This window comes from Triticum urartu, chromosome 3A (assembly GCF_056163025.1).
Source record: "Triticum urartu cultivar PI428250 chromosome 3A, HENAU_Tu73, whole genome shotgun sequence".
Taxonomy (NCBI): domain Eukaryota; kingdom Viridiplantae; phylum Streptophyta; class Magnoliopsida; order Poales; family Poaceae; genus Triticum; species Triticum urartu.
The window spans coordinates 698,456,332-698,478,462 of NC_141875.1; the positions used below are offsets into that span (position 1 = coordinate 698,456,332).

Consider the following 22,131-nt stretch of genomic DNA (forward strand, 5'->3'; position numbering starts at 1 on the left):
TAGTAGCTAGTTCCTCAGCGAAGGGAACTTTGCCGAAGCCATCATCGCCGGTGTCGGCAGGCGGCGGAGGACGAGGTTTGGTTGGCATGGGAAGGAAGGAGATTGTATGCACTATCCTTCTTGATGTTGTTGTGGCTGAAGCTATGGATAGAGGGGAAGGTGTACAGGGTCCTTCTCATGGGCGCACACGAGTTCTCGAGCAACTGTTGCACGCCACGTTAAAATAAATGAATTACGCAAAATTTGAGAACTCGCAAATTCAACTTATAGTTTGAGAAAAAGGAAAGACAAAACATGCTATGAACAGTTACTAATTCAATTTGGGTCCATACTTCCTCCATCCTAAAATAGCTAAAATCAGCGACACTTAATTATTTCGGGATGGAGTATGTTTTTTTATATTGAGTGCACTGGTTGTACAAGAACTTAGAGTGCACACAATATATTCTGAGCGCGAATGCGATTTGCAGGACGGAAACTGTGCAAATGTTGTTTGCTTACGAAGATCGTAAGTCACTAATGATCAACGGCCGTAGCCCACTGATCAAATGCAAAATATCGTCCATGTAGCAGTACTCTTGGCAAGATATGTTGTTTGCTTATGTTGGCATTGGATTATTACTCCTTAAACACCGTCCCCTTCCCGAGCTTCTCCATGAACGACCATCTAGGGATTCTTTCAATTATCGGGCTGAGTGTCTAATTTTTTTTTAATCTCCGAAGTTTGAAAGGAAGCAAAGCAGTTTATTAGTTTTCCCAAAGACAAAACTATTTGACATTCGGAAAATATATGTGAAATCTGAATCTTCATAAGATCTCTCTATGTGAGAACATGTCAAAAATCCGAAAAAGTAGAGTATTTAACCAAAAACTACCACATTTGCCGGAAACGTGACGGAAAACTACCACTCTACGTTTTTGTGCGAAAAACTATCAAAATTTTCCTAAACCGTGACAAAAAACTACCAACTCACGAAAATGCTCGCTTCGCCCGCGCTAACCCCGTTTCTGACCGGCTGGGCCCGCGAACAGTTGCCACGGGGGCTAACGGGCGGCTGGCGCGCGTTGACGGCCGTTAACGGCGCGTCCGCTGTCGGAACGGCGGCTGTCGGTCGGCCAATGGGTCAAGATCTGATCCTCTCCCCTCTCGCTGCACTCTCTCCGTCCTCTCCCTCTCTCTGAACTAGGTGGTGGCGGCGGCGACGACGATGGCGGCGGTGGTTCCGGAGGGGGGCATCGGCGATATGGGTGGTGGCGGCGGCGGCGACGACGCTGGCGGTGGTGGCACAAGTTTGGACGCTGCGGGCTCAGTCGACAATTGGTTGGGGAGCACCAGCTTCTCGACGCAGGACGGCTCGCAGCAGCAGGAGGCACAGCTGGCCCAGTCATCGCCAATGGGTTGCAGGTATGGAAATATCATCTGCTAGGTTAGCTGCTTCAATCTGTCAATTTGGTTAGCTGCTCATGAATTGGTTAGCTGCTTCAATCTGGCAAATTAGTAAGATGTGTTTGTTAGAGATTGTTGTGTAGTAAACTGTATTGCACTTGTAGCTCTGTCATTTTCAATTCAATTCATGAGCACCTATTTCTGCAGTTTTGCTGACAAGAAGTGGGAGATATGGTTTCATTTAGAAGGAAGAAACCCTGTGAAAAGTGGTATATATGAGTCAGATATATCTTTTGTTACTCTACAATCACTCATTGCTAGTGAAGGGTATGGGCAGAGTGATTACATGTACTATGTGACGGAGGAGGAAATTGGATCTAAAAGAGTAAAGTATTTAGGTAATGAAGCTAGTGTTCATGAAATGTTGGAGTTTTTTAATCATGTTAATGTTGTGAACATAAAGGTTGTGAGAGATGTTGAACCTGGAATAAGCACACAGGCTATTCAGAATTACATGAACACTCAAGAGAGTTGTTGTGTGCAAAAGGTTGTGGAGCAAACTGAGTTTCAGAATGAGATAGATGATAGAAAGGCTCAGCTTGAGAGGAGCAGGATTCAAAGAGAGGCAGATTTGAACCACTTTGAAGGAGACACTGAAGTGTCTGAATTTTATTCTGATGGTTCAGTTCATTCAGATGGGAGTGCTGAAGTTGTTCAACAAATGGAAATAGAGTGTGCCTCTCAAGAGGAAACAACATGGCAAAGTACTGCTATTGTGAAACATGTGAAGAACCCTGGGCCACCAAGCAGATGTCACAATGAGGTAGAGAAAAAACGTTTTGAAGATTGATTTCCTGAAGCAGATGAGTTTTGTTTTGCTGGTGATGCAGGCATAAGTGATGAGGAAGAAGAAGATGAAGTTGAACTACCATACATCATGAAGAAGCCAAAGACAAAGAGTAGTAAGAAAAAGATGAAGGAAAGGGTATATTTTGACCCTTCAATTCCCAATTCACATTTACTCTTGTGCAAGAGCTTGTGTTTTGATTCTGTTTACCAGTTCAGAGAAGCATTAAGAGATTTTCATATAAGGACTTTGAGGTCTTTTCACTACCACAGGAACACTCCAATAAGAATTATTGTTTGGTGTTCACAGAGAGAGCATGGATGTGAATTTTACATGTGTGCCTCCAGGATAGCTCATGAAAGAACATTTTGCATTAAGAAGTGTAACATGGAGCACACTTATCCAGCATCAGCAGAGAACACAAAGGTTACTACTAAGTGGCTTTCCAAAGCAGTTGAGCCTTCTCTTAGAGCAGATCCTAGAGCACCTGTGGATTCACTAATTAAAAACAGCAAAGTCAAGTTTTCAGTTGATGTATCAAAGAGTGTGGCCTATAGGGCAAGGAGGAAGGCTATTAAGGTTGTACAAGGTGACCAGAATGAGCAGTACTATAAACTGAGGGACTACCTACAAGCAGTTCTTGACACAAACCCGGGTAGCAGGTGTGTAGTTACAACATTTGAGGACCAAGAAAACCCTGCCCCAACTCCTAGATTTAAGTACATGTTCTACTGCTTGCATGCATCAAAGCAAGGATTTCTTAATGGTTGCAGGCCCTTTATAGGTAAATATATAACTGCATTTTGTTCAAAATATCTTGTTGTAATTTTTTGGTAGCTAATTTGGGTACACTAGTAGAAAACAGGGCTATGGTCCAGGCCGCATCAGCCCATTAGTCCCGGTTCAGTCTAGAACCGGGACCAATGTGGGCATTGGTCCCGGTTCGTGAGCCCAGGGGGCCGGCCGGGCCACGTGGGCCATTGGTCCCGGTTCATCTGGACCTTTTGGTCCCGGTTGGTGGGATGAACCGGGACCAATGGGCCTCCCTCCTGGCCCACCACCATTGGTCCCGGTTGGTGGCTTGAACCGGGACCAAAGGCTCCCCTTTAGTCCCGGTTCATGCCACCAACCGGGACCAATGAGGTGCCTATATATACCCCTCGCTCGCGAGCAGAGCACCCGAGTGCTCTGTTTTTCTCTGGCCGAGGGGGAGAGGGCTTTGTGGTGCTCTAGCTCACCTCCTATGCACATGAGGTGTTCGATGGAATGCCCGAGCCACACTACTTAAGATTTCTCCTCTCGAAGCTCGACCTCCAAGCTCCATTTTCCTCGAGATTTGTCTAGATTTAGCGGTCCGTCACGCCCCGTCCCCGTCTTCACCGCCGTCGATCACCCGCGCCGATCTCATCACTGACACCACCGTGGTGAGCCTCTTGTTCTTATCTTCTTTCTGAAAAGAAAAATATTCTTACTTGTATGTTTAGATAGATACTTGTATCATTTTCTTACATTTTTATTGCATCTTATATAGTGCGATGGTTTTGGTATCCGCCCCCGTCGGCCCTCGTCCTGTCTATGATTCGGATTTGGTATGTATATTATCTTTATAACTATTGGTTCATTTATTGTTTATGAAAATTATGCCGACCAACGTGACATAGATTTTATTTATCTAGGATGTATGTGAATCGGAAATGCCAACCGACCTTGTCGAGAGGTTAAATTTAGTTGAAGAAGAAAACAATTTGTTGAAGGAAAAAATAAAAAAAATTGAGGAGGAGAAGATGATATTGGAGTTGCATGTTGCGGATGTCGTCGATGATCACAAGATCAAGATGGATGCAATGCGCTTGAAGATTAGAAAGATTAGAAAATATGCCATTCATACCGAGGCTTGGTATCATTATGCCGTTGGATAAATTGTTACCTTGGTTGCGATTATGATCGCATTTGTTTTCGCATTGAAATGTTTTACATAGTTTCAATGTATGGTTTAATTAATTAGATGCTCTGGAGAGCTATATGTTATTAGATGAGAACTATGTATGCACTTTGGTTTTAATGTGATGATGAACTTCTATTAATTTGGACACTTAATTATATATAATGCACGCAGATGAACCGGCAATGGATGTACGGTGACAGACACACCCGCGAGTACATTAAGGGCGTACATGAGTTTCTCGATGCGGCTGAGGCAAACAAGCAGAATGGTTTTATGTGTTGTCCATGCACTGAATGTGGGAATACGAGGTCTTACTCTAACCGGAAAATCCTTCACTCCCACCTGCTTTACAAGGGTTTCATGCCACACTATAATGTTTGGACAAGGCACGGAGAAATAGGGGTTATGATGGAAGACCGCGAAGAAGAAGAGTATGATGACAACTATGTGCCCCCTGAATACGGTGATGCTGCAACGGGGGGAGCTGGTGAAGATCAAGAGGAACCAGACGATGTGCCCAATGATGCTGCCACGGGTGAAGCTGCTGAAGATCAAGAGGAACCAGACGATGTGCCCGATGATGATGATCTCCGCCGGGTCATTGTCGATGCAAGGACGCAATGCATTAGTCAAAAGGACAAGCTGAAGTTCGATCGCATGTTAGAGGATCACAAAAAAGGGTTATACCCCAAATGCGAAGATGGCAACACAAAGCTCGGTACCGTACTGGAATTGCTGCAGTGGAAGGTAGAGAATGCTGTGGCTGACAAAGGATTTGAGAAGCTACTGAAAATATTGAAGAAGAAGCTTCCAAAGGATAACGAATTGCACGACAGTACATACGCAGCAAAGAAGGTCGTATGTCCTCTAGGATTGGAGGTGAAGAAGATACATGCATGCCCTAATGACTGCATCCTCTACCGCGGTGCATACAAGGATCTGAACGCATGCCCGGTATGCGGTGCGTTGCGGTATAAGATCAGACGAGATGACCCTGGTGATGTTGACGGCGAGCCCCTCAGGAAGAGGGTTCCTGCGAAGGTGATGTGGTATGCTCCTATAATACCACGGTTGAAACGTCTGTTCAGAAACGAAGAGCATGCCAAGTTGATGCGATGGCACAGTGAGAACCGAAAGAAAGATGGGAAGTTGAGAGCACCCACTGACGGGTCGCAGTGGAGAAAAATCGAGAGAAAGTACTGGGATGAGTTTGCAAAGGACCCAAGGAATGTATGGTTTGCTTTAAGCGCGGATGGCATTAATCCTTTCGGGGAGCAGAGCAGCAATCACAGCACCTGGCCCGTGACTCTATGTATGTATAACCTTCCTCCTTGGACGTGCATGAAGCGGAAGTTCATTATGATGCCAGTTCTCATCCAAGGCCCTAAGCAACCCGGCAACGAAATTGATGTGTAGCTAAGGCCATTAGTTGAAGAACTTTTACAGCTGTGGAATGGAAACGGTGTACGTACGTGGGATGAGCACAGACAGGAGGAATTTAACCTTAAGGCGTTGCTGTTCGTGACCATCAACAATTGGCCCGCTCTCAGTAACCTTTCAGGACAGACAAACAAAGGATACCACGCATGCACGCACTGTTTAGATGACACTGAAAGTATATACCTGGACAAATGCAGGAAGAATGTGTACCTGGGCCATCGTCGATTTCTTCCGACCAACCATCAATGTCGAAAGAAAGGCAAGCATTTCAAAGGCGAGGCAGATCACCGGAAGAAGCCCGCCATGCGCACCGGTGATCACGTGCTTGCTATGGTCAATGATTTACACTACGTAATCTTTGGAAAGGGTCCCGGTGGACTAGCTGTTCCGAATGACGCTGAGGGACACGCACCCATGTGGAAGAAGAAATCTATATTTTGGGACCTACCCTACTGGAAAGACCTAGAGGTCCGCTCCTCAATCGACATGATGCACGTGACGAAGAACCTTTGCGTGAACCTGCTAGGCTTCTTGGGCGTGTATGGGAAGACAAAAGATACACCTGAGGCAAGGGAGGACCTGCAACGTTTGCACGAAAAAGACGGCATGCCTCCGAAGCAGTATAAAGGTCCTGCCAGCTACGCTCTTATGAATGAAGAGAAAGAAATCTTCTTTGAATGTCTGCTCAGTATGAAGGTCACGACTGGCTTCTCGTCGAATATAAAGGGAATAATAAATATGCCAGAGAAAAAGTTTCAGAACCTAAAGTCTCATGACTGCCACGTGATTATGACGCAACTGCTTCCGGTTGCATTGAGGGGGCTTCTACCGGAAAACGTCTGATTAGCCATTGTGAAGCTATGTGCATTCCTCAATGCAAACTCTCAGAAGGTGATCGATCCAGAAATCGTACCAAGGCTAAGGAGTGATGTGGCGCAATGTCTTATCAGTTTCGAGCTGGTGTTCCCACCATCCTTCTTCAATATCATGACGCACGTCCTAGTTCATCTAGTCGACGAGATTGTCATCCTGGGGCCCGTATTTCTACACAATATGTTCCCCTTTGAGAGGTTCATGGGAGTCCTAAAGAAATATGTCCGTAACCGCGCTAGGCCAGAAGGAAGCATCTCCATGGGCCATCAAACAGAGGATGTTATCGGGTTTTGTGTTGACTTCATTCCTGGCCTTAACAAGATAGGTCTCCCTAAATCGCGGTATGAGGGGAGACTGACTGGAAAAGGCACTCTTGGAAGAGACTCAATAATATGCAGGGACGGATATTCTTGGTCTCAAGCACACTACACAGTTCTACAGAACTCTACCTTGGTGACCCCGTATGTCGATGAACACAAGAACAGTCTGCGCTCCAAACACCCGGAGCAATGCGACGACTGGATTACATGTGAACACATCAGGACTTTCAGCAGTTGGTTGGAAACACGTCTCAGAGGTGACAACACTGTTTGTGATGAGTTGTACTTGTTGTCCAGGGGACCATCTTTGACTGTATTGACTTACAAAGGATACGAGATAAATGGGAATACATTTTACACGATCGCCCAAGATCAAAAGAGCACCAACCAAAACAGCGGTGTCCTTTTTGATGCAGCAACCGAGAGCGGAAAGAACACATATTATGGTTACATAGTGGACATATGGGAACTTGACTACGGATCTGATTTTAAGGTCCCTTTGTTTAAGTGCAAATGGGTCAATCTGTTAGGCGGCGGGGTACAGGTAGACCCACAGTACGGAATGACAACAGTGGATCTGAAAAATCTTGGGTACACTGACGAACCGTTCGTCCTAGCCAATGATGTGGCACAGGTTATCTTTGTGAATGACATGTCTACCAAACCGAGAAAAAGAAAAGATAAGGAAGCGAATATATCATATGATGAGCCAAAGCGCCACATTGTTCTTTCAGGAAAAAGGGACATCCTGGGAGTGGACGGCAAGACAGACATGTCTGAAGATTATGAAAAGTTTCATGAAATTCCTCCCTTCAATGTCAAGGCTGACCCAAGCATCCTGATAAACAATGAAGATTATCCATGGTTACGGCGCAATAAGCAAATGACACAAGCGAAGAAAAAGTGAAGACTTTCTCCCGCAATAAGCAAATGCTATGTGGGTGAAATTATGATACCATCCCAACTTTCAACTTTTTCAGAGTTCATTTGAAATGCTTTCATGTCTTATGGTTCGAAACTTTGATACTTCGAAAGTGATTGTCCATTTTGTACACGAAGTGCATCAAGTTTTTGTCGTAACCCACTCTACTTTTTGGAACATGCTATGTGGGTGAAATGATGATACCATGCCAACTTTCAACCTTTTCAGAGTTCATTTTGAAATGCTTTCCAATTTCAGAGTCATTTAGCTCAAAGAATGAATTAATAGCAAACAGAATGAACTACAAAACTTTTATGAAAATAAAAACAATCAATTAAAATATTATGTTATGATCAACTAAAATAAAACTATAATATTCTTCAATAGCAAAAAGAATATAATTTTTGTGACCTAAAATCAAACTATAAGTATTTAACTGTAAGTATAAATAAAAAATAAATAGCAAAGAAGAAAAAAATTTCTATTTTTATAGTAAAGTTATTCATAAACTAGTGATTCACATAAATTTTAAAAAATTCCAATTTAAACTATTCAAAATTTTAAAACTAATGGCACTAACAGAAAGTTTATAATTTTTGTGACCTAAAATCAAAAAGAAATCACTAAAAAACTATAAGTATTTAGTTGTAAGTATAAATAAAAAATAAATAGAAAAAATTTCTATTTTTATAGTAAAATTATTCATAAACTAGTGATTCACACAAATTTTAAAAAATTCCAATTTAAACTATATTCAAAATTTTAAAACTAATGGCAGTAACAGAAACTTTATAATTTTTGTGACCTAAAATCAAAAAGAAATCACTAAAAAACTATAAGTATTTAGTTGTAAGTATAAATAAAAAATAAATAGAAAAAAATTTCTATTTTTATAGTAAAATTATTCATAAACTAGTGATTCACACAAATTTTTAAAAATTCAAATTTAAACTATTCAAAATTTAAAACTAATGGCACTAACAGAAAGTTTATAATTTTTGTGACCTAAAAGCAAAAATAAATCATTAAAAAACTGTAAGTATTTAGTTTTAAGTAGAAATAAAAAAATAAAAAACCAAAAAAATTTAGAAATAAAAAAGAAAAAACCAAAAAAAAAATGCCACCTACCGGGCCTCCACGGCCTGAATACGACTAGAAACCCTACATGGGCCAGGATTCAGGCCCGCAGAGGCCCAATAGGCCCACAGGCAGTAGCAAGTTTAGGCCCGAAAGCCTGCATTATAGAGGAGCTCGAATGGGGAGGCATACCAGTGCTTATAAACAAGTGCCGTCGCCCTTCAGCTAGCGATGTGGGACTAAACTTTTGGGCGCGGGGCAGCACAAGGCCATTGGTCCCGGTTGGTGGCACCAACCGGGACTAAAGGGGCCTTTGGTCCCGGTTGGTGGCTCCAACCGTGACCAATGCCCCCCTTTAGTCCCGGTTGGTGCCACCAACCGGGACCAAAGGCCGCCGCTTCCCGCCCTTTGGGCTGCTGAAAATTGGCCTTTGTTCCCGGTTCGTGGCACCAACCAGGACCAAAGGGGGGCATTGGTCCCGGTTGGTTTCATGAACCGGGACCATTGCTCTGGCTATATAAGCCAACACTTGCGAAATTTTTGGTTCAGTTCTTCGATCCCGCCCCGACGACGCCGCCAGGCTGCCCGTGCTCGCCGTCGCCGCCCCGAGGTCACCATCGCCGTCACCGCTCGCTCCTCGTCGCCACCGCCGCCTGCTCCTCAAGCCCGCGCCGCCCCCGAGCCCTTGCCGCCCTCGAGCCCGCGCCGCCCCGGAGCTCGCCGTCGTCCCCGAGCCCTCCTCCCCGAGCTCACGCCGCCCCTCGAGGTCGCCGTCGTCCCCAAGCCCGCGCCGCCCCGAGCCCGTGCCGCCCCTGATCTCGCCGTCGTCCCCGAGCCCTCCTCCACGAGCCCGTACCGCCCTCGCCGCCCTCCTCCCCGAGCCATCCGCCGCCCTCGCCGACGCCCTCGCTGCCCCTGCCGTCGCCCTCGCCGGTCAACCTCGCTGCTGTGAGCCGCCGCCACCCCGGTTTATCATTTTTTTCATTTTTTGTTCGTATATATAATGTATATATGTATGTCGCTATATGTATGTATAGATGTTCATATATGTGTATTTGTTTTTTTCAGAGCATTTTTTGTTCATATATTTTTTTTGTTTATGTGTATTATTTTTTTTGTTCATAACATTTTTTTGTTCATATTTTTTTTCATAGCATTATTTCCATGTATATATGTATGTGGCTATGTATGTATATATGTATGTATAGATGTTCATATATGTGTATAGATGTGTATAGATGTTCATATATGTGTATTTGTTTTGTTCATATATTTATTTTTTTGTTTATGTGTATTATTTCCATGTATATATGTATGTGGCTATGTATGTATAGATGGATAGCATTTTTTGTTTATGTGTATGACATGAGGGGGTCGAGAGGGGGTCTAGGGTCGCCGAGGGTTCGAGGGTCGTCGAACAGGAGAGAGGCGGGGAAGAAGGGGAAGAAGAGGGAGAAGAAGAGGAGAGGAAGAAGAGGATAAAAAAAGATCCCCTCTATTCTTTCTTCTCTTCTTTTTTCTTCTTCTTCCTCTTCTTTTTTTATCGGGAACGAGGGTCATCGAGGGGTCGAGGGGGGGGGGACGGCGAACATTCATGAGAGAGGCGGGGAAGAGGGAGAAGAAGAGGAGAGGAAGAAGAGGAAAAAAAGAAGAGGAAGAAGAAGAATAAAAAGAGGAGAAGAAAGAATAGAGGAGAAGAAGTTCTTCTCCTCTATTCATTCTTCTCTTCTTTTTTCTTCTTCTTCTTTTTTTATCGGGAACGAGGGCATGTCGAGAGTGTCGTCGAGCGGTCGAGGGTCGGGAAACTAGGGCTTACCCGAAGAAGGAGAAGAAGAGAAGAGGAAGAAGAGGAGAAAAAAAAGAAAAGGAAAAAAAGAGGAAGAAGAAGAAAAAAAAGAGGAGAAGAAGAAGGAATAGAGGAGAAGACTTTGCCAGTTCTTCTTCTCCTCTAGCTATTCCTTTCTTCTTATCCTCTTTCTTCTTCTTCTTCTTCTTCTTCTTCTTCTTCTTCTTCTTCTTCTTCTTCTTCTTCTTAATTTCCATCGGGGGTTCGAGGGGTCGAGGATCGCCGAGGGGTCGAGAGAGGTTTCCTAGTGTCAAAGTATTGAAGAAATCCATGACTTCATCATTAGCCGGAAGTAACCAGGGCATGTTGGTACAAAGTTCTGCAAAGTTGTTCTGGAATGGAGTCCCGGATAGAATAATCCGCCTTTTGGTACGAATTCAGCAAAGGCCTTCCAAATAGCGATATTCGGAAGGCTCTTGCTGAACTTTGTACCAAAAAGCGAATTATCCTATCTGGGACTCCGTTCCAGAACAACTTTGAAGAGCTTCGTACCATCATGCACATGTTACTTTCGCCTAATGATGAAGACATGGTTTTGTTGACTCCTTTGACACTAGGCAACCTCCCGACCCCTCGGCGATCCTCTCGAACATGAGAGGAAGAAGAGGGTCGTCTAGGGGTCGAGGGTTCCAGGGTCGTCGAGGGTTCGAGGGGTCGAGGATCGCCGAGGGGTCGAGAGAGGTTTCCTAGTGTCAAAGTATTGAAGAAATCCATGCCTTCATCATTAGCCGGAAGTAACAAGGGCATGTTGGTACGAAGTTCTGCAAAGTTGTTCTGGAATGGAGTCCCGGATAGAATAATCCGCCTTTTGGTACGAATTCAGCAAAGGCCTTCCAAATAGCGATATTCGGAAGGCTCTTTCTGAACTTTGTACCAAAAAGCGAATTATCCTATCCGGGACTCCGTTCCAGAACAACTTTGAAGAGCTTCGTACCATCATGCACATGTTACTTTCGCCTAATGATGAAGACATGGTTTTGTTGAATCCTTTGACACTAGGCAACCTCCCGACCCCTCGGCGATCCTCTCGAACATGAGAGGAAGAAGAGGATAAAAAAAGAAGAGGAAGAAGAAGAAAAAAAGAGGAGAAGAAAGAATAGAGGAGAAGAACTCCTCTATTCTTTCTTCTCCTCTTTTTTTTCTTCTTCTTCCTCTTTTTTTTATCGGGAACGAGGGTCGTCGAGGGACATAGACGTAGTGTCGTCGTTGTCGATATATACCCCCTCCCGATAGCTTACTATGATTAGGTAGCTAGTTCTACGTTTGGCACTAATATATCCATCTGTCATGTTTGAATAATAATTGTCATGTTGTAAATATTTGTAGAAACTATGGACACCGCCCTAGACGAAGCAACAAAAGAAGCGTTGTTGAGGGAGATAATCGCAGAAGGAAGTGATGCCGTCTCGTACTATCTCAACGAAACCGATGGTCTGGAAGGAGAGGGTGAACAAGCTGGCTACGGTGACCTAATGCCGGTGCAAGAAGAAGAACATGAGGATGGCTCCGGTGACCCAATGCCGGTGCAAGAAGGAGACCGTGATGACGGCTCCGGTGACCGAACCGAGTCCGGCCAGGTATATATATTAGTTAAGCCTATGCTGACTAGCTGATTGATGCATTCATTGTTTTGGTATGTACACATATTAATTAAGTCTTTGTTCTTTTTTCTAGCCCTCTGGATCGAGCACAACTTCGTTAAAGAGACGAGGCCCGAAGAAAAAGTTGAGCTCGGATGAAAAGCTTGAGATCACAGCAATCGCGCCCGACGGCCAACCTATTGAACCCCTCCGGACAAAGAACGCATTTGTTGCTCAGTGCGGGGTTCTGGTTAGGGACAAGATCCCGATAAGCATCCAGCAATGGTTTAAGCCGGCTACAGAAGACCCTGAGGTGTCTTATGTCAATGATATGCAGAAAAATGATCTTTGGACTGAGCTGAAGTCAAATTTCACCCTACCGCCAGAGGATAATCCAGAGAACCCAATTAAAGAGAAATTAATCAAGTCTTTTTCTCTGAAGAGGATGGCAGAACTATTCAGGAGGTGGAAGAAAGAGCTGAATAATAAGTTTGTCGAAAATAATGAGACACCAGAATTCAAGGGCAGATATGAGAAGATCAGAGATCACTGGCCCGCATTTGTGGCCCACAAGACATCGGAAAAGAGTCAGAAGATGTCGGCGACAAACAAGCAAAATGCTGCGAAGAAGAAGCTTCACCATCGCACGGGGTCAGGTGGCTACCTCGTAGCCCAGCCTAAGTGGTCCAAGGTTGAGAATGATCTGGTTCATAAAGGGATCGAAGCAGAGACAAATAACTGGCCAGACCGTTGCCGGACTTGGTTCATCGGGGCTGGCGGAACCTTGGACCCTGAAACAGGGAAGTGCATTTGGACGAACGAACAAATGGACATACCAGTCAGCAAGCTTAAGCAGTATATCGAAGCAGCGCAGGAAGGGACGTTCTTTCCAGACAGAGAGCACGATGAGCTCACAATGGCCCTCGGGAATCCTGAGCATCCTGGACGGACACGAGGCACGCCAGGCTCCGTTCCGTGGAAGGTTGGGTTTCCGGACGCAAGCGGTTACAAATCCCATGAGAGGAGGAAAAAAGTGCGGCAGACCGAACTGCAGGCGCTGCACGCAAGGGTACAAGCGATAGAGGAACGAGAAGCAAATCGCAGCAAACGTACTGCCGAAGCCTCCCCCGAAGCTACCCCGCCATCTCAGCACAGAAGCAGCGTGGCTTCCACCGAGCTGCTTCAGCCGGAGCATGCCTTGACGGCTCCTGCCAGCTATCCTGTGGATGCTATAATGGAGTCTCAAAATTGCCACCTTATGACGCAATGGATGAATTTGAAGGTCAAGGCGGCTGTTGGCTCTGTTTATCCTACTGAACCCGGCGCAACTTTTCACTGCCGGCCGATTCCAGAAGGATATGCTAGGGTGATGGTGGATGAGATAACGGAGGGATTTGAGGACCTCCAGCTTGACCACCCTACCGGTGAAGGGGAGACTCGGCTGGGGTCTGCTCTGAAGACTCCATGCCTATGGCGGAAGGAGCTCATCAACCTTCCGAACTAGACGCCTCCGCCTCCTCCTCCTCCGGCGAGTCAGGGCACTCCGCCTCCTCCACCGCCTCCTCCTCCTGAGAGTGACGATCAGGGCCCTCGGCCGGCTCCTTCTCCGGCGCATGGCGGCACTCCGCCTCCGTCTCCGCCTGCGCCGACGCGCCCGAGCAGCCAGCCTCCTCCTTCTCTGCCTCGTCAGCAAGGGCGGAAGAGACCTGCCGCCGCTCCAGCTGCTCCGGCGTGTCGTAGTCCTTCTCCTCCGCCTCTTAAGCAAGTAAAGAAGACAACCGCTTCGTCTGCTCGGTCGGCGTCTAGCAGTACAACCAGAGGCGGGAGGACATACAGATTCGGTCCTTCTCTGAAGACTCCAGAGAAGTTACCATACGAGAGGACCCAGGAGGAGAACGCCGAGATCGCGCGAGAAGAAGTGAGGAAATTCTTTGAAGGGGTGAAAGCAAAGAAACATCCACCTCTGGAGGAGAAGGTAGATCGGGTGAAAGTGAAGCGCACTCTGGCTGCCCTGACAAAACCACCGAAGTCTGATCTGCCGAAAGGAAACTATGGCCGCATTATTGGAAAGGAATTTGCCGAAGCGGAGTGGTCGGGAAGTACTGTCAGTGATCAAAGGCTGAAAGAACGACGAGCTGGAAAACAAATTGCCCAGCTCGGCAAACAAGCGAAGCAATCATGCCCCCCGCTCAAGGTGCCTAGCCACAACGTCGCTAATGATCCGAGGATGGTGCCCGGTTATAGCAATCTTGCAGATTACCTGCCCGACGAGTACATTATGAACCCATGGACATGCAGATACAAAGATACGAGTACGGGAAGCCTCTCGTCAAAGATGAAAGATCTCTATCAATGATGATGCGAAGATTGCATGATTGATACTTGAAAATCTGCAGAGACTCTGGGGGAGGAGTACTTTGTATGTGAAAGTTAAAAAGGAGCATGACCTCGTTGGAATAGATCTGTTGCCTGTTCCATTTGAGGAGTTCTATCAGTTTTTCAATCAATTGGCCCTCGATAAAACAACGGTCGCCTGCTACTGTCTGTAAGTAGTACTACTTCTGTCATTAAGTTTCTCTATATAGCTTAGCTCTTTCATTGCATGTATTTATAATCATCCTCACTATATTATGCAGATTGAAGATCGTCGAATTGAAGAAAAGACAAGTCGGTGATATTGAGTTCATTAACACATATCTCATAGATGCAACTCAGGTTAAACTTCATGCCGCAGCTACCGAGGCCAACTTGCTACAATCGTTCGTAATAAATCAAAACAAAGATATAATACTCTTTCCTTACAACTTCAAGTGAGTGTTACTGTCTTGTGCGTATTCGGTTTCCCTTATATATTAGTCAAGGTTATAGTAATGTAATTCATGAGTTATGCATGCGTGTGCAGTTTCCACTATATTCTCCTAGAGATTAAGCTTGAGCAGGGACTAGTAACCGTCTTAGACTCAAAACGAAAAGATCCCCAGGACTATGCAGACATGACTGAAATCCTCAAGAAGTAAGTTAAATAGATCATTATCCACCATATCAGCAACTTTGTTCATTTCCTGATATCAAGTAATTGTTTTCTTTGTCCGGCAGGGTTTGGAGAAAATTCACCAAAAAAGTTCCGGGACTGCCGAAGGAGCTAGAATTTAGACACCCGAAAGTAAGTACTATAGTAGCATGTTCCGCGCATCTCCTAGTGATTCAAGTGCTAGTTTCATCAATACCATTTAGCATTCTTGCTTATCAGTTTGATTGACCTCTATTTCTTGTAAAGTGGTTGTGGCAGGAACAAGGAAATGATTTCTGTGGATACTACATCTGCGAGTCCATCCGCCACACGACGTGTGAGCGGGGCGGGTACTCTAACGAACAATATGAAGTACATAAATAACAACATTCACAATTTTATTTTATTACCATCATTTGTGTTGAGTTTCATTCATTCATATATATATGTATTGACCCCCTTCTTCAAATTAGATGTTTCGGAAGCGGGATGAACTCCTAGCACCAGCTCGCATGCGAGCAATTCAAGAGGAATTGGCGGCATTCTTTCTTGACCACGTGATCCCTGAAGACGGAGAATTCTATGTGGACCCTGAGTCCGTATGATTATATTTGTAAGAGATAATTATTGTATATATGTAGCCGGTAGTGTCAGATAGATATACGAGAACTTGTTGTTCGACCAATCTCTCGGAGAAGGAGAGGTGGTCGATATCACTTCTCTCTGTACGCATATATGTTCATGACGATCTTCTGTTTCCTTCGTTTGCTTTACTAGCTAGCCAGCATGTCTAGTCCTCTCTATACGTATGTATAGTACGTAGCGTCGACCAAGCACGGACATAAGAGAGGACACTTCTCTATATTAATTATAGCTAGCTAACACAATATATGAAACACCTAAATTAACCCCCCAAAACCCCCAAACCCCCCCCCCCCTTTCAAAAAAAAACAAAAACCCCAGCCACAGAAATGCTGACGCGTGGATGCCTATTGGTCCCGGTTGGTGCCACCAACCGGGACCAAAGGGTCTCCTGACTGGGCTCTGCGCACTGCCCACGTGGAGGGCCTTTAGTCACGGTTCTGGATTGAACCGGGACTAAAGGGGGGAGGTATTAGTACCGACACTTTAGTCCCGGTTCAGGAACCGGGACTAAAGGCCCTTACGAACCGGGACTATAGGCCCTTTTTCTATCAGTGGTATGGATGCAGGGCTTGATTGTTGCTTCATCAAGCCAACCACTGGACAACAAATTCTTGCAGCCACAGGAAGAGATGGCAACAACAACATCTACCCAATAGCCTTTGGTGTGGTTGATAAGGAAGATTCAGAAAGTTGGACATGGTTCTTAACCCAGCTAAGATGTTGCATTGGAAGTGGAAGAAAATTTGGAACCTACACCATTATTTCTGACAGGCAAAAGGTATGCAACCTATCTTAGCCAGTAGTTCAGATAAATATAGTTATTACTGGCTTTATTTGTTTTTGTTCATGACCATGGTTATTAATTTACAATCAGGGTCTTCTTAAGGCTATAAATGAGGTGTTCCCTGATTCCCCTCAGAGATACTGCCTCAGGCACATCTATGCAAATTTTCAGTCAGCTGGTTTCAGAGGAGCAGAACTAAAAAAGCTAGTAGATAAGGCTAACTAATCATTCACCAAACATGGCCATGAATTAGCAATGGCAGAGCTTAAAGCAGAGTGTGAGGACGTTTTTAACTAATGTAACAAGGGTCAAGTCTGTTGTTCCATGGCAACGCTCGGGCTTTATGCTAATATATACAATAATTTCCTATGTCCTCTTGTTCAGTTAGGTACACGGTAAAATAACCTACATGTGAAGGATTTTGATTAGTTAGTACTTTCACCTTTTATTGTGGGTAACATCACATTCTAATTAAAATTTCGTACCTTTCATGAAAGGGACAGGACACGAGCACCAGTTAATTGGAAGTGCATGTGCATATGTTTGGTAATAGAGAAATAAAAATTTATATTAAATAAGTAAATATTTGCTCACAGTTAGCTACCAACCAGTTAGTGAATGAGCTGCATTCATGTGAACAGGACGTGTCCACCAAACATGATCGCCAACCGTCCACCAAATGGACTGGGACTAACTACACATGTGCATGTTGGCAACCTGAGTAGATTATAAGTAAGAGCAGATTGTGTAAACCATCAATCTTCTAGTGTTCTTGGCTCCAGTTCATCTATCAAACAAAGATCGATCAATCGATCACCAATATTCACAAAGAGACCGCACGGCAGCCGGTCAGTGAGCCGCTAGAGATTAGGAGGTATCGGGATATTAACTCAAACAATGTTTTTGGGTTGAGACTTCCCGCGAGTTATGATTCATTGCATTATATACAATATATGGTCTAGCTGATCAAAGAAGTCCTGTTGTGCCTCAAAGGAGTCCTCTACAAACTCTTCATGAGCTGTTGTTGGAGCACAACCCCATGCACAAGGTATATGTGCTTCCCCACAGTAAAAAGGCTTTCTGCGAGCCTCTAGTCAAAATCAGGCACTTCGACGGGCACCCATCCTGCCAACCGAGAACCGACCTCCATGAGAGGGCCGACACTCGCTTCTGCTCGAAGTTCTTCATGGAAAAGCTAATTGTCTATAGAAATGTTTCTTATAAAATTATTTTTGCTGGAGTAGGATGCTCCAACGCTCATGATTTTATCATACATCTTGTCTTGGACATTGACATTGGTCTCCAGTACATGTATATATCTGATCTTTTATTATAGTATATAAATACATAGTATGGAAATTTATTTCATAAAATCCATAAGATACTATTTTGACCTACCAATATGAATATATCGCTGAATATTTTGACAGTTAAAGTTACACAATTTGAGCGCAAATTTTCCAGAATGACGAACATTTAATATTTGGAACCCAATTAAAGTACTCACTAGCTACTTTCTCCTTTAGTGGCTATGTTGTTGCTGTGGCTGAAGGCGTGGATAGAGGGGGAGGTGCAGAAGGTCGCACATGGGTTCTTGAGCAACCGGCGCACACCACGTTAAATCTAGGATAAAAGTTCTTAAAATACACAAAATTTGAGAACTTTTGAGTCACAAATTCAACTCTTAGTTTGAGAAAAAATAAATCGAGTTGTAAGTCGAACTAGTTGTATCACTGTATCATGCGGGAATTTGTTCTTTGTGTTTTTTCGGGGTTGTGTTGTGTTGTATCATTGGTTGTAAGGGTTTCATTAATTTCAAGCAGTCTCTTTACCAAAAAAAGAAAGAAAGAAGTTGAGCTAGTTGTAACCGAAATTCTGCCATGTTTGATATGCATACTCAATTATTTTCAGAAGTGGAGGCCTATGTTGAGGAGGAGGACCTGAAGCGGTGTCCTTCGGACAGGGGCATGCTCGTCGCCATGTTCTCGGCATGCCGGGAGATGTTCCCGGCGATGGCGACGGTGCATCAGAAGTGATCCACCTATGGGTCCCACTCTCGTCGGTGAGAGAAATATGGTTACGAGCTGTGGACTGTATGGTCGACATGCTGGCAACGCTCCTTGCTCCGCTTTGCTGACGATGTAACACGATACACATGTGTTTTGCTCTGCTTTGCTCCTTTTGCTCTGCTTTCTACTGAAGGATGGTGTGACTGTTTCTCCTTGCTCTGTTTTTCTTTATCAGCTTCGCCATCAAGATTTTTTCTTTTTGAACTTGCCATCAAGAAACTTGATTGTGGATGACATTGCTACTTGACACCTCGGAAACATATACTAGAACATATCGATGCACAAGTCAAACAAAGTCATTGTCCTTCTAGATTATAGTCTATTTTTAATCTGCTCACTGTGTTCTATACTATATTATCAGCTAGCTGCTTAAATAAATCTCTCTGATTGCAGCTGCATCAATCTTAGTGAGCATCCTCTGCCTTACAATTAGCATTTTAATTAGAGCTTCCCTCGCAACCAAGCTTCTCCTTTTGACCGTAGCAGCTGATAAGACCAAATGACACTAGAAAAACAAGAATTAATAGAAGGGCCCCACCATTCTTGGAGAACAAGCAGCCACACCATTTGGGCCAATTGGTCCTTATCAGTGTCTTATAAATATCTATGTCCTAGCAAGTGTATCTGATATGCCAGCCAATAATGGTGGAACCAGTGAAGCTCATCGGAGGCTTTGGCAGCCCGTTCGTCCACCGTGCCGAGGTCGCCTTGCGTCTCAAAGGAGTGCCCTACGAGCTCCTCCTAGAGGACATGACCAACAAGAGCGACCTGTTGCTGAAGCACAATCCCGTCCACAAGAAGGTCCTCGTGCTTCTCCATGGGGACAAGGCTGTCTGCGAGTCTCTCCTCATAGTCGAGTACGTCGACGAGGCCTTTGCTGGGCCACCCATCCTGCCGACTGACCCTCATGAAAGGTCCGAGGCCCGCTTTTGGTCCAAATTCTTTGTGGAAAAGGTAATCATGTGTAGTGATTGTTCTTACAATTCAAATCAGTTCTGCCACCATCGAAAAAAAACAGTTCTGCTAGGTAGGATACTCCTCCACTCATATATACTCCCTCCGTACCAAAATATAAGACGTTTTTGCAGTTCAAATTGAGATGTAAAAACGTCTTATATTTTGGTACAGAGGAAGTATATCATACACATTGTGTTGGACATTGAATTGGTCTCAACTGTAGAATATATATTACTAATGCGTATTATAATTTATCATTACAACCTAAAGATAGTAATTTTTAACCGGTCTAAAGATATTATTTTCAGCTTACCAATATGAATATATTTTTCATGTTTCAATAGTTAAAGTAAGACAAGGCGACATATATTTATATTTGTAACCCAATTGAAATACTTGCTGACAACTTTCTTCATTTAGTGCTTGATGTCGTTGTGGCTAGCGCTGTGGACGGAGGGTGAGGAGCAGAAGGTCTTTGTTATGGACGCAAAAGAGAACCTCGCGGTAGTGGAGGCGCAGCTCAACAAGAAGAGGTTCTTCGGAGGTGCCACAATTGGCCTCGCCGACATCGCGGGTGCCAGCCTACTGTCTCGCTGGGCAAGGGTGATGCAAGAGGTCGCTGGGGTGAGCGTGATGACTGGCGATGAGTATCCTGCTATCCACCGGTGGATCAAGGACTACAACGCTGATGAAGCTGTCAAGGAATGCTTACCGGACAAAAACCATCTCATCTCCTACTTCACCACGATCAGGGGAAAGTGCGTCTCCGCGGCCAAGTCCATGCTACCCAATTATCTAGCCAAGAAGTAGTCTAATCTGGTAGGTTTTGTCATGCTTGTGGCTTGAATAAACATGAAGATAAGTTAAAAAATGATAAGGGGTAGCAGCTGGCAAGTTATTATTCCATTTCACTGTGCTTAGAGTTGATTTGATTGTAGTTTTTAGGGAGTCCCAATTGCAAGTCCAACCTCGACTAGCAAACATGCCGTAATTGTAGTTGTCCTAGTTGCAAATCAACGTTCAACTCGCAACTAGGCCGCAGCTATTTTTTTGTCCTCCTGGTTGCAACTTTAACCCCCAACTCGTCCAACTTCGTCCCAGTTTGCTTTTGTTGTCCCAGTCGTAGCTCAACAAGGGGTGTGGGGTAATGTTGTACGTGATGTGTGTCTAAAATGACACCTAGTTTGTCAAAATAAAGATAACATGTTCTCTGAATTTTCTTCACTAAACAGAAGGTGGAGAGAGCGTTCAGTTATAGAGGTTATGAAACAGGTCCGTAGGTTATGGTTTTGACACAGGGAGTTTTTCTGGGAGCTAGTTTTTACGCAGTTACTTTTTAGCGTTCTTGTAACTTTTTTTTAGGTAATCTCTAATTGGACCAGTGATCTGTTTTTACCTCAGTAGCATCAACTGGGGGTTTGATTGGTTTGACCCATGTACTCTGGTGGTCTATTTCCAGTAAACAGATAGCTAGTCTTTTTGTGGATAATATTATTACCTTATTGTTAAAACCATACTGGTCTTGGTGGGCTAGCACGGGTTATGTCTTACACAATTCCTTTTTCTATTTTTCTAAGGGGCTTGTACAGGCCATGCATGTCTTGTGCTGTTTTCATTTTTATTGAGATTATTTTTATAATATTGGTGCAAAAACAGCTATCTAAACTCCATTCATTTCTCTTCGTGGTTAGTGGGTGCCGCACAAAACACACATCTTTTGGCGCACAAGGGTGTCAACAGGGATATCAAGCAAAGCGAATCAGATATCGTTAGTATTGATGAAGGCAGAGATCATTTTTTGTTCAAGATGTTTGAGTCTGAAGATGATTGTGTCAATGTAGATTTAACCAAAACAGAAGCATAAGACAACTTCTTGTTTGATGGTATAAAAAGATCAGACCATTTTTCTATTTTTTTTGGTTTTTACATTTTTCTCTTTTTTCTCCTGTAACAAACACAACAACATTCTTTTTTTGTGACGGAAAAACACAACAACATTCAATTACCTTATTCATTTTTCTTATACAATTCTAAGAGTATTGAGAGCAAAGAAAGAAAGTGCCATTTTTTTAAACAATTAGTGGTACCATTCAAGAGTATTGATTAATGTTTTTTGCAGCTTTGTTTGATAAAGAAAAACTCCCCTATGTAGGCTTGCTTTCTTGGAAGTCCAGATGTAGAGCCCATGAGACAACAGTAACTAGTTAGCAAAAATCATTTTTAGGCTTTTTCTTTGAGTTTTTTGTCATATGCAACAACATTAACAAATGCTCACTGGGGAGGGGGTTGGCTCGCTGGGTTGTTTGTATTGGGCTGGACAACAAAATAACTAATAAAACAAACAAGATATAAGGTGGGTGTGGTTCATTTGTGGTGACATGATGCTGACATCACTTAGATTAGATGTGAAATAATATCTCACATCAAGA

The 22,131-nt window shown here is 44.0% G+C and overlaps 2 protein-coding genes across 3 annotated transcripts; both read left to right on the forward strand.

Moving 5' to 3' along the window:
• Positions 1-2,264: 2,264 nt before the first annotated feature.
• On the forward strand, positions 2,265-16,688 carry LOC147981786 (uncharacterized). Its single transcript, XM_087514109.1, has 2 exons — positions 2,265-3,018; positions 16,459-16,688. Exons 1-2 carry the CDS (start codon positions 2,325-2,327, stop codon positions 16,686-16,688), a joined length of 924 nt encoding a protein of 307 aa, XP_087370235.1. The 5' UTR covers positions 2,265-2,324.
• A 2,678-nt stretch (positions 16,689-19,366) lies between these two features.
• LOC125527408 (putative glutathione S-transferase) lies at positions 19,367-21,617 on the forward strand. 2 transcript variants are annotated; one of them, XM_048691917.2, is made up of 3 exons: positions 19,367-19,699; positions 20,123-20,521; positions 21,394-21,617. In XM_048691917.2, exons 1-2 carry the CDS (start codon positions 19,388-19,390, stop codon positions 20,510-20,512), a joined length of 702 nt encoding a protein of 233 aa, XP_048547874.1. In that variant the 5' UTR covers positions 19,367-19,387; the 3' UTR covers positions 20,513-20,521; positions 21,394-21,617. The 2 variants fall into 2 exon arrangements, with proteins under 2 accessions (XP_048547874.1, XP_048547873.1); XM_048691916.2 differs by lacking the exon at positions 21,394-21,617 and having other exon boundaries at positions 20,123-20,704.
• Positions 21,618-22,131: the final 514 nt, after the last annotated feature.

Coding starts and splice junctions, on each gene's coding strand:
- LOC125527408 (XM_048691917.2), top strand. CDS start 19,388: ATGGTGGAACCAGTGAAGCTCATCGGAGGCTTTGGCAGCCCGTTCGTC. Junction 19,700..20,122: donor CCAAATTCTTTGTGGAAAAG/GTAATCATGTGT, acceptor TTCTTCATTTAG/TGCTTGATGTCGTTGTGGCT.
- LOC147981786 (XM_087514109.1), top strand. CDS start 2,325: ATGAAGAAGCCAAAGACAAAGAGTAGTAAGAAAAAGATGAAGGAAAGG. Junction 3,019..16,458: donor TGGTTGCAGGCCCTTTATAG/GTAAATATATAA, acceptor GTATGGATGCAG/GGCTTGATTGTTGCTTCATC.